The sequence below is a fragment of the Octopus bimaculoides genome, chromosome 28, assembly GCF_046866305.1.
Source record: "Octopus bimaculoides isolate indiv1 chromosome 28, ASM4686630v1, whole genome shotgun sequence".
NCBI lineage: Eukaryota > Metazoa > Mollusca > Cephalopoda > Octopoda > Octopodidae > Octopus > Octopus bimaculoides.
Window position 1 is genome coordinate 19,130,323 of NC_142955.1, and position 13,288 is coordinate 19,143,610.

The window sequence follows — 13,288 nt, forward strand, 5'->3', positions numbered from 1 at the left end:
TAAAGGGGTCACCCCTTTAAGGTAGCATTTTGGATGTTGTGTCAAGTGTACCTATTACTACAGACATTGTTCGCCGTCCTCTTATGTTCTCTGGCCGGATCCTCCTATTTCTCAGTTACTTTGGTATCCACTTATTACGTGTCAGATTGTAAAGTCTATGACTGTATAATTTGCTTCCATCCTTTACAATACCAATTATTATTATTATTATTATTATTATTATTCAATGTTTTGGGTTAGATATAGCATCCTTGATGTTGATTTTTAAAAACGTGTTTGTTAAACCAAAATGAGGATGTTACATTTATGTTATATATTTGTGCTTTATTGCAAGACTATTTTCTTGTCATATGTGCAGGGGGCAAACGAGGATGGTGAACTGATAAAGAGGAAGAGGGGAAACACATATAAACACAGTACAAAATAAAATCACATAAAATCAACAAAACAAGGCAAAAACAATTTAAATGCAAAATGACATTGAATTTACGATATATCCATATATGTACAGAAGTGAAAGAATACGATTAAAATGCAATTATTAATAAAAAATTTAATTTAATTAATAAAAAAAATGTTAGTAAAAATTAACGAATTCAATCAATCAGACAAAAACAAAATTAGAAATTAATTAAGATATTAATTAATATTCAAAGTTCACAGATTGATGTCATTTTTAACAAATTTTAACAAAAGATTAATTAATTGTAATATTATTATTATTATTATTATTATTAAGAAATACATCAGATTAAAAAAGAAAATAAAAATTATAAAACTTCATCATCATCATCATCATATTCATCATCCAAGCTGTGATGCTATTAATAGAATTGTCATCCTTTCAAAGCAGCCAATCAGAGGGGAGGACATACAGACAGACAAAACAAACAGATGAAAGGAAAAAATGGAGAGAGAGAGAGAGAGAGAGAGAGAGAGAGAGAGAGAGAGAAAGACAAGCAGGTGGGTAGATGGAATACAGAGGGGGGAAGGAGACAGACAGACAGACAGACAAAGAGGAGGAGAAAGAGACAGGGAAAAGGGTGGAGGAGTGGGTGGAAGTGTGGATGGGTGGTTGGACAAATGGGTGGATGGAGGGATAGATAGATAGAAAAGCAGATGGGCAGGTACCTGGACAGACAGGCAAGTACCTGGACAGACGGGCAGGTACCAAGATAGTTGAGCAGGTATACAATTAAATACATACCTGGGTAGTTTGGTAGGTAGAGGGAAAGGGAAACAGACGAATAGAAAAGTAGTTGGATATGTAGGCAGACAGGTGAGCAAACTGATAAATGGGTGGATAGAGAGATCTACCTGGACAGGTAGAGAAAGAGGCAGAAGAGCAAAGGGAAAAATAAGTAGAGTGGTTGTTAGTTAGATAGCTGAATAGGCAGGTGGATGATTAATCAGAGAGATGTAGAGGGAGATAGCTTGGCAGGTAGTTAATTAAGAGTTGAGAGGTGGGTAAGTACAAACAGATTGGTAGAATGTGAAATGAGAAAACGCAACACACAAAGAAGACAAACAAGAAAATTTTTTAAAATATAAAAGGAAGCAATGTATGTATAAAAGTATGTGTATGTGTGTGTATATATATGTAAAAGTATAGGAATGAGACAATTGGGCACTGCTGTTTGGCTGCTGGTGATTTGGCATGGCTGACTGGAGATTGAACTATTTTGATGCCAGTACTTTTTGGCACTGGAGGCAAATACACTCACACACACGCAGATAGAAAGATTGCAATTTATGAACTGAACATGATTGACTAACACTTCCCCACTCTTCATACGCATACACATATAAACAGAGAGAAAGAGAGAGAGAGGAAGGGAGAGAGAGAGGAAGGGAGAGAGAGAGGAAGGGAGAGAGAGAGAGATATTATACATACAAAGATAAGCTCACACTCATAAACAGAGGGAAAGAGAGAGATTAGTATTGAATACAATTGACAGACACTTTTCCTCTCTTCAGACACATAAATCAAAATATAATTACACACATAAACAGAGGCATAAGGGGGAGGAGAAGATGAAAGAAGAATTCAAACATCTGATGTCAGTATTGAATCAGCAACACCAAAGAGGCAGCGCCAAAACAGCAATGTCAAAATGTTCCACACCCTATATATACACACACACACACACAAAGACACAAATAAATACATATGTGTGTATATATATATATATATATATATATATCTTTCTCATCTCCAACAACTTGGTCTGTACATCCACTTCAAATCTTACAATACTTTCACAAAAAATAGTCTTTCAGTCATTTTTCTTTTTTTTTTTTTGGCAAGTGGGGGTAAATATATCTTAGACTGTCTCTCTTACCTTTTAGCAACTATCGTTATGAAAACATCAACACAATCACACAAACTGCTAGAAATAGCCAAATACCCGCTGAATCACATTGGTTAGTATCTTAACACATGTACCCCGACTGATTCATCGCAAACTTCACACAAATGCACCACCAGTGGTACATTTTCATAATTTAAGAAAATATTTCATTCTGCATCTGTGACATAGTTTTGAGGACATTTAAATAACACGAATGCTAAATATTAAGGTTTATCCTCATAATCAACATCCATTGTCCATGCTGGCATGGGTTGGACAGTTTGACCAGGGCTGGTAAGCTGAGGGGCTGCACCAGACTCCAGTCCAGTTTGGCATAGTTTCTATGGCTGGATGCCCTTCTAATGTCAACCACTCGGAGAGTAATGGGTGATTTCACGTGCGACCAACACGTTTGTCAGTTCAATTCTCTGATCAAGTAGCACATTTGTATCCTTGGGCAAGAAACTACTTCACATTGTCCTCCTTCAGTCATCTGAAAATGAATCACACTTAGGTGTTAAGCAGAGGCTATTGGCCCCCTAATCTTAAAAATGAGACAGGGACAACCCTTAGTAACTAAGACACATGAGACAACAAGGGCACAACAAGGTCCCTTTATGACATGTACAGATGTCTGGTCCTTTAGTTTGTCTCTCTCTGTCTCTCTCTCTCTCTCTCTCACACACACAGTGATTGAGATGTCCTCCTCTAGAGCAATAACTTTCACCTTGGACATAAGTTTTGGTAAAATCTTCTCCCAACCAAACCAAAGAGCTGACCCAAGACATATTCACCACAGAAAAAAAAATGACCGATTTAAAAAGAAATGAATAAAGTATTGAAAGAACTGAAAAGAAATTGAATCCATGAATTAATTAATTATAATTATTTTAACGACACACAACAAACAAATTCATTATGTCAGTAGAAAAAAATAACTAAAAAAAAAAACCCTCTTAAGGCGTTGTTATGGTATTTTGTGCATTGATTGTTGCTAACAAACCAGTAATTAATGTGGTTAATGAAGAAATATAACAAACACTCACTGGCTCGTTAGTTGACAATCATTGCTGTTTGTAGTGGTGGTCACCATAAGGTTTGGAGAGATGGACATCCAAAATATAACATTCACACAGGTGTACATATCTATATGTATGTATGTATATATAATACACACATATAGGAAGAATGAGCACTAGGTGGATTCCTCATATGCTAAAGGTAGACCCCATATGGTCTGACCATTAAGAAAAATTAGACTTCTTCTCTCGGGAGGTGAGGAATATCAATAAACAGTGAAGTTTGCTGTTGTTTGTTGTCAATAAATTTCACTGTATGTAGTTCAGGGCTTTTTCATGTGAAGTACAGAATGCAAACTTTTACATACAAAACAGGCCTTGTACATCATCATCATCATCATCATCATCATCATGTACAAGTATGAAATATACCCACAAGGCATTGGCTGACCAGCGGCAACAACAGAAGGCACTTGCCAAATGTGCCATGCAGTAGGGCCGATCCCAAAACCACACGGTCGACAAATGAAATTCTTAACCATGTAGCCATGTTTACACTTGTAATAAATATAATTTATGTGCTTTCATGTAGGACGTGTTCCTAGAGCAACATTCGGGCTTGGTTATCAGACAGATCTGGCCCCTTACACCTATCCTACAATGTCATTGTAAAAAAAAAATAAACAATCAAATCATTGGAATCTCAAAGCTATGAGATAATCCAGGATTAATTCAAAACAATCTGGATAAATAAGGATTATATTTAACAGATTAATCGGATTGCTAAAAGTAATTTGGTAAATGCATTTAATTACATTGGAGACACTAATTATTATTCGTTGTATATGAATTGGCATTTCCACTGAAGACTTTTATAGAGTGACCACCACTTTGACCAAACTCTTCGCTGTCCATTTAAAAAACCATAACACAACGACAAAAAAAAAAAAAAAAAAAGAACAAAAAGAAGAGGGTTTTCTTTTTTTTTTTTTAACAAAATTTTTGACTGAATGTTGGAGAAGTTAAAAAACAGAAACAGGGGGGCGTGGGGCAGTGTTTCGGGGCCGACACACAACACATTGCTTTTGGAGAGCAAACCACAAACCTTCGTTATCTTGGATATAGTAAGCTGTAAAAACGAAAAACTCTTAAAGCTGAAGACAACAGAAATTTCAGATGAGTTCTGCAAAGAGGTGTCGGTAACAACAATAACAAAGCAACAATTGGTGCCACATGGTGAGTGTATATACACATATATACACGTGTGTGTATGTATGTATATATATATATATTATGTTAGCATTTGATCCCATAGTGTGGTAAATAAAAGAAACATAAAAACATATAATATATACATATATATATATATATATAAAAATATTAACTTTGCTACAATCTGTGTGTATTTATAATATATATATGTGTGTATATGTGGGGATAATTTCAACTAAATTTTTTTATAAGGAAGTGGAGGCTTTCAGTCATTTGTAAGTTATCTCACTTCAAGTTTAACTTTGAAATGCAAAAAATGGGTCCAGGGAGGCGGGACTAAGCCACTTTGGTGTTTCTGCCCAAAGCAGAAATTTTTTTCTCTATGGTAAACCGGAGTGAAAAAAGGGTCTTTTTTTTACAGGTTCAATATGTCCCCCAAATGTATTTGAACTGATTGGCAAGTTTGTTTAGTCCTCATCACTGCTTTGAATTCCAACCATGTGTATCTACTTATGTATACACACATATATTATCGTTATTACTTCAGCTTTAGCAAAAGTGAAAGTATTGTTTTTAGTTGTATTTGTTTGTTTGTCTGTGGACAAAATATCTCAAGATATCTCTTATACAACCTTTTTTCCAAATTTAAGCCCCCAAAATTAGAGGGTTTATACACATTAAAATACAGTATATATATATATATTAATAGAGAGAGGATCATTAAGGGCCACCAGAAGGATATTTGAGGGTTGCACACAATCCTGGGAGCTGCAGGTAAGAATTGCTGGTCAAACCCTGTTTACCATACACACATATATATATTTGTGTACAAACAGTTATTGCTTATATTATATATATATACATTATTTCATATATATACATATATATATATTGATATATAGACAGATGGATTACAAGTTGCTAGTGTTATCACAAACACAAAACATTTAACACAGTAAGATATTTACAGTTTTATTTCACTAATTAGTGGTAATTACTGATCAATATCATTAAGACTCATGTTCACAGCAATCATCAGATGTACATGGAAACAAATAGCCCTTGTAGAAGACAGAAGACACAACACCAAACTCAGTTCTTTGAGAAGGTTCTTTGTTCCTAGGTCTGTCTGGTGATTACCATATCCATGACTCTTGGTACAGATGCAAAACCAGTAGTTATCACCTATATATATATATATATATATACACACACATTGTATTTGATGGCATAAAATAGATGCTTGGCCTTATTAGATGCAAAGAATCAGCAGCGCATTCTCAAGAAAAAAAAAAACGGTTTTCTTTTGAGTATTAAATCTTACGGGAGGCCCAACCATGCATATAGGACGTAGGGTGACTTTTTGGAGATATTTTTTGGCTAAAAACAGGGCATCTTATATACCATGAAATACAGAATGTGCACGCATATATAATACATATATATATATATATATATATATATTTATTCAGAAAATCATTTAAACAGAAAATGTCAAAATTTTACAAATTCTAATTACAACATTGAATATTTGTTTTGAAACTAAACAGTAAAATATGTTAATTTTTTTTTTCTGTATGTTTTGGTTTTGTTGGGGAGAAAATATAAAAACAGGACTAGATAAACAAATAGACCCAAGCATACCACTGGTACATAGTTTACCCTTCGTTACCTCCCAACCAATAAGAATGCAGTAAAGCCTTATGCTGAGTGTAGTAGCATACGGGGATGGGGTGGAATGCGGGTGCATGTGTTGGGCCATTGTGTGTGCATGTGCACTTAGGTGTGTGTGGATGTGTGTTGTATTTGCACGCATATGCATCTCAATGCATGTGAGCCTGTGCATGTGTGTGCATGCATTAGTGTGTGTACATGATAGTGGGTTGTATGTGTACACTATTGCGTATGCATGTATATATGAGTATGTGTTTGTTTTCCACCAATGCTTGATGATGGTGTTGGTTTGATTACTTCCCCCTACAACTTAATTGTTCGGCAAAAAAGACCGACAGAATAAGTACTAGGGTTTAAAAAATGTCCTGGGGTTGAGTTGGCTGGCATGAATTAAGATAAATGATTTTGGTTTGTATTTGTGAGAGAACAAGCATAAAATTTGTATGGTTTGCTGTGTGTATAACCATGTATGTTTATATGTGTGTGTATATGAATGTAACAAAACTAACAATAATTTAATATTATTATTATTAATAAAATAATTCTAAAATTTAAAAAATAAAATTTCCAAACAACAAAAAGAAAAAAAAACACAGGAAAATTCTTTGTTTTTTTTTAGTTTTACCTGAACACAGACCAAAAAAAGAAAACCAACCCAAAACATGCCCACCACCTCTGAAAACTGTGGGTAGGTGAGGGCGATGTAAGGCACAAGTGAAAGGAAATGGTTGTGCAGAAAAGCAAGGGTTCCAAACGCTACAATTATTTGCCAAAAGGTTAAAAGTAAGGGTCATGGCGGCAGGGGTCACACACATGCCAAAACCATTTTGGAATTCTGTGATTCTAGAGAACCTGACATTATACCCCGACAGAGTGATTCTCCTGACGCAAGTTTGATGCGAACATTGTGAAGTGTATACCTTGCTGATGAAGTGTAATAACATTTAAGCATGTTTGGAGTTGTCTTTCCTGATATGATGTTAGTTTTGAGTGAATACGCAGAGCCTAGTGGTTAGGCAGTTCTACACATGGTCATAAGATTGGAGCGAGTGAGGTGTTATGTTCTTGGGCAAAACCCTTCATTTCACTTTGCTCTGGTGCTGTGTTGGGGACTGGCACATCAAAGAATAGACCCAACGCTTCCTCTGCATGTCGTAAACGGCAATGAGAGGAGGGTCCAGTTAGGATTTGCACTCTGACCTTTTAAAAAAACCCTTACCAGTGATGACTACCCCGAACTGATCCATGGGCTGGAGGGCTGTCGCTTGAATGGCGCAAAGGGGTCACCAACAAGTGGTTGATGCTGTTACAGTGCATGTCCCCAGACATGAGCTAATCCTCAGCTAATCCTAAATCCTGACCATTCTTCTTAGACAGTTCAAATGAAGATTATTATGAGAAATATCCTAAGTCTAATGTATATACATGTGTGAATGTGTGCGCATATGTATGTATATATATATGAGTGTATACATGTGTGTGCGTGTGTGTGTATGCATGTATGTATATATGTGAGTGTATACATGTGTGTGTGTATGTATGTATATGTGTGTATGCATACATTGTGTGTGTGTGTATGTATATATACATGTGAGTATGTATGTATGTATGTATGCATATGTGTGTATGTATACATATATATGTGTATGTATGTATATATATATGTGTATGTATACATATATGTGTATGTATGTATACATGTGTGTCTATATATATATATATATATATAAATATAAAGGCAAGTATGTATGTGTGTGTGTGTGTATGCATGTATGCTTGAGTAAAAGCTATGCAGTCTGTATGCACATATGCTGTGTAGATACACCAACTACATAACAATCCCTCCACCCTGGCCCACCCCATATACCGGGAACACACGGAAAAAGAATGTGAAGTGTTGTATCACCTTTGATGGCTTCCGCACACTGCACAATTTCTGCGACGGACGTGGCCACATTTCTTGACACGCTCACCATGTTCTGTTTTGATTCAGCTGAGGGCTTCTGCAGAGCCTGTAATGAAGCGGGGCAAAAAGAAACAGAAAAAAAAAAGGCTAAGTAAAATATAATCAAAGAAAAAAAAACTAATGTGTATTTATGTATCTGGGTGTCTGTCCCACCCTGCTGGGTGGTTGGAGCTAAGAAGGGCATCCGGCTGTAAAAAGCATGCCAAAACAGACACAGAAGTCTGGTGTAGGCTCCTGCCAGACCAGCCCCTATCAAACTATCCAACCCTTGCCAACATGGAAGGAAGAGGGCATTTAAATGATAATGTCTGTCGTAAGAGCTCACAAATGCTGAAGTCACAATGTGTACTGGCGCCATGTAAAAAGCACCCATTGCACTCTGTAAAGTGGCTGGCATTAGGAAAGACATCCAGCTGTAGAAACCATACCAAAACAGAGAGCAGAGTTTGGCGCAGTCTTCTGGCCTTGCCATCTCTGGTCAAATTGTCCAACCCATGCCAGGAAACATTTGGTATAGATTTGGTTTGGAAGCAAACCTTTTAACTGCACAGTCATGTCAGCACCTAACTTCTGGCTATCATCATCATCATCATTGTTTTAACATCCATTTCTCCGTGGTTTTAGGGGGTCGGATATTTAATAAAAAGGGGTCAAAGGTTTGATGAAATACTTACGTAGCTAACATGCTCAAGGACTTCTTTGTATGCCATAGCACAAGAATAACCAGCCTTTTGAGTCTTCTGTCGGATATCTGCTGTCTCTCCGGTAAAGGAAGCAGCCTAGAAGAGAGAAGACACAGTGTGTGAGGCAGAAGAGGAAACATAATGGTTAAGGGTTCAGAACAGGGTTTCAGAGCAAAAGAACTTTCAAATAAGGACTGAGAGTAAGGATCACTTTAACTCTTTTGTTCCCATACATGGATTGAAAGACACTGTTTTTCAAGAATTTGGTAAAATAACTGTCTTGAAACATAAAATGGTGTGGAATTTTGATGGAAGGTTTTAATTTAGGTCACTTTAAAACAGGAAGTTTGTATCCCAGAACCAGGAGTGATGGTCTCTGGTGGATTGGTACCTAAAGGGCTAAACCCCAAACCTTTTCGAACCACATTTGTGTTGAAATCCACTGCCTTTGTTTCGATTCATTTTGGAAATAATAAAGAATTTAGTAAAAGAATTATTAATCTGGTTTTAATTTAGATCACTATAAAACAGGAAGTTTGTTATCTTAGAGCCAGGAATGGTGGTCTCCATTGGATTGGTATGAAAAGGGTTAAAATCAACTTCTTTTATATTCCACCCGGTGAACCAACTGACATTGGATGCCGGTTTCCATGACAACGACAACAATTAGGATCCTTACTTTGCAAACATTGAGAAGATCAAAGATGGCCCTGCGTCCAATGTTGGCTGCCACTATTACATCATCCTGGTTCCCTGAGTTTCCGGCGGCAACAGCTTTGGTCGTTGCCGTGGTGATAGGCTTTGTGTACTGTATCAGATCTTCGGCTGTAGCTTTCTGGTCAGGCGGAGTTGGTGACTGATACACCTGGAGAAGAGAAATGCACAAGAGAGGGAAGCAGACAATCAGTTGAAATGCGATGATGCTAAAGAAATATTTATTTCTTTATTGCCCCACAAGAGGCTAAACATAGAGGGGACAAACAAGGACAGACAAAGGGATTAAGTCAATTACATCAACTCCCAGTGTGTAACTGGTACTTAATTTATCGACCCCGAAAGGTTGAAAGGCAAAGTCGACCTCGGCGGAATTTGAACTCAGAACATTAACAGCAGACAAAATACCGCTAAGCATTTCGCCCGGCGTGCTAACAATTTTGCCAGGTCAGCACGAAAGAAATATTACAGTCGTTCTATACACTGAAATGTATGAGGTCTTGTCTTTTACTTAAACTGTGGCCATGGTGGGGCACTGCCCCTGAAGAATTTTTAGTCGAATCAACCCCCATTGGGTTCAATACCACTGAACCTGAAAAAAACCATCTGAAAACCTTAGAAATACCCTACAATCTAGGTGTATTGCAAAAGTTGGCATTACTTGGAACTGCACGCATATTGCGTAAAGTACTATGTATCTGAGGTCCCTGTTGTGACTTGACAAACAGTGCAAACCCCCAGTGGACACAATATCTTCAATCAACAACCTCACAATATTGCGACGTCTATAATAATAATAATAATAATAATAATAATAATAATGATAATAATGATACATACTCGGAGTTCCTGGCTAATAGCTTCAATGGTTGACTCTAGAGCTCTTGTACCTCTTTGCGTCTTGTCTTCAACGGCTTTCACCGTTTTAAGGAGAGAAGTGACATTGGTTACCATTGTCTGTAAGAAGAACAGGAGGACAGATCAGCAGAGATGAAGAAGCTGAAGGAAAATATTATAGAGAGAGAGAGAGAGAGAGAAAGAGAGAGAAAGAGAGATGTGTTGTGGAAATGTGACCTATAAACAAGCATGTAAAGAACTAACTAAGGAGACAGAAAGATTGATTATATATTTTAGAGATTTAGACATACAGATGGATATACAAACATCTAGAGATATAAAAGATAAACATACAGAGATACAGATAAATAAGGTAGAGGCATACAGATATATATATATATACAAACATATATATATATACGCACATATATATATAGGCTGCTACAAAGATAGGTAGATAGATAACTAGCTAGATAGATAGATAGAGAGATGGGTGGATGTGAGAGAGAGAGAGAGAGAGAGAGACACACACACATAAAAAGAGATAAACAGAAAAAAAATAGGGAAAACAAGCAGATAAATACATAGAGAGATATACAAATATGGAGGTAGAAGACAAACAGAATACAGGAAGAGAGAGAGAGAGAGAATGACAAGAAAAAATAGTAAATTGGTAGGAGATTGGGTGGGTGGGGGGCACGGGTAAAGTTTAAAGGTGCCAAGAACTAAAATATTTAGCAAAACTATTACAATGGAGAGCAGAGGGTAATTATCTTAAACTAGTTGTCTAGTTTATGGAAATGTCTACTTTTTTTTTTTTAATGTTTAGATCTGTAATAAAATATTCAATTAAAATTATATTTAAGACTGTTTGTGAAATTATGATTCGTACCCTGGTGGAATAATTGAATTAGAAAACAAAAATAAGTGGGTTCTTTCATTAAGTTCCTGTAAATTAGTTATTTCTTTCAAGCTTAATTGAATCACACAGACGGTGTTTTTTTTTGTTTTTTTGTTACAAACACAGTCATGGAAGAATTTTATAAATAATTACAACATTCATATGCATTCATGCGCTTAGATTATGATTTTGCTAAGGCACAAGCACTCAGCTCTGAGAGTAATGTGTCCTACAGCTGAAACAGCTCTAAGCCAATGAAATTGATTACATCAATCCTCTTGTCATTCATTCACACTCACACACCCCCAAACATCCACCCCCCCCCCAAACATCCACACACACACACACACACAGAACTGTTTTTAATCGAGTCAATCTATGCAACAACATAAATATTCTAAGCTTTAAAAACTCAAGTACACACACAGGCATACATACCTAAATATACATATCTAGTTACACATACATGCATACAAATACAAAATAGATGTGGATGTGTGTATATATATGCATATATGTGTGTATATATATACACACACACACACAAACAAATATTTATGTGTACATTTACACACACATATATAAATATATACATCAAGGGAGAGAGAGATATACACATTGTGCATACATTCATACAGAAACGAAATGTCTGATATATAAAAGTGCCAAGTTTTTATGTAAAGAAAAAAAATTGTTTAAAAGTGATGTTGCGCATGTCAGCGTGTGTAAGCACCAACATACACACACGTCCATACGACAGATTACAGGCTGGTTACTAACGTTAATTGAATATGTTAAATAAATAAAATTAACTCAATTAATCAAAGAATAATTAACTTTTATCTCAATTAAAAGAAAATCTGACAAATAAGATTAAAAGACCAAACAATGAGCAAAAATACAATCAGAACAGAATGCAAAGAGTTAGCTCCCCTGAAGACAGATCGTCTCCCCTCCCACCATCTTTATCCTATTATAAATTTGAGTAATGTTTCTTTGTTCATTATGTTTTTATGTTCGTTAACTCCTCCTGGATGGTTGGTGCAAGGACAATGAAACATCTAACCAGCAACTCCCCTAATACCAGGGAACGTCTTAAGGGGGTCTTTTTTTTTTTAAGGGCCACCTAATTGGTGCTATACTGACCCCCCTATTTTTACTGCATTTTAAACTAAATACATGGCATTGGTGACCAAATCGGAGCTATGACAATGAATTTCATACCATGAACCTCCAGGGAATACTGCAGGGAGGTTCACTTTCTGAAGGGCCACTTAAATGGTGCCCCACTGACCCCTCTCCCCATTTTTATTGCATTTACCTTGGTCCCATCCTTATTGGTTAAACTATGATCAGCATCAGAGCTTGGCACATTTGCAGAAATAGGTTTGGGAATTCTAAATACCTTCACATACCTTCAAATCAAGATAAAGAGTTCTAACAGGTACGTTTCAGGTGTGGCTGTGTGTATATTTGTATTTTGTAGTTTATGAAGCTTATGTCTAGGTAACGAGTTTGGAATGAGACATTGGATAATTAATACTCGGAGATACATATACAATGAATGTGTCCAAGCCCATTACATTGCACAAGAGTAGAGGGCTGCAAAGTGGCCTGATAGTGGGGCAGAAGGCCTCAAAGGTGCCCACCACAGGAACTAGGCTGCATGCTGCCTGAAGGGCAGCTTCAAGGCTAATATTTATCTTTTTACTAAATTTATCATTAGTTAATCTAACAATAGTTAATCTAACAATAACTTTAATCCTACCTCACAACAGGATTAACTCTAAGTTTCTCCCCTCATGTCATTACCTACTTTATGACCTGCTTCTAATGTGTGTGGAGAGTAAAAAAGCCCCAGGGGGAAGAAAAAAAAAAGGGGGAAATGGACAAGAACAACATAAATTGGAAAAGTTGTGTTTGTATGTGTC

General features: G+C 36.4%; 1 protein-coding gene across 1 annotated transcript in view; it reads right to left on the reverse strand.

Moving 5' to 3' along the window:
• The window catches only part of LOC106872263 (talin-2), an 83,243-nt gene that overhangs the window by 24,189 nt on the left and 45,766 nt on the right, over window positions 1–13,288 (reverse strand). The window contains exons 18-22 of the mRNA XM_089344726.1: window positions 10,460–10,576; window positions 9,585–9,770; window positions 8,897–9,001; window positions 8,163–8,268; window positions 4,476–4,499 (exon numbers count right to left, since the gene is read on the reverse strand). Coding sequence (XP_089200852.1) covers window positions 4,476–4,499; window positions 8,163–8,268; window positions 8,897–9,001; window positions 9,585–9,770; window positions 10,460–10,576 — 538 coding nt within the window. The remainder of the gene's footprint in view (window positions 1–4,475; window positions 4,500–8,162; window positions 8,269–8,896; window positions 9,002–9,584; window positions 9,771–10,459; window positions 10,577–13,288) is intronic.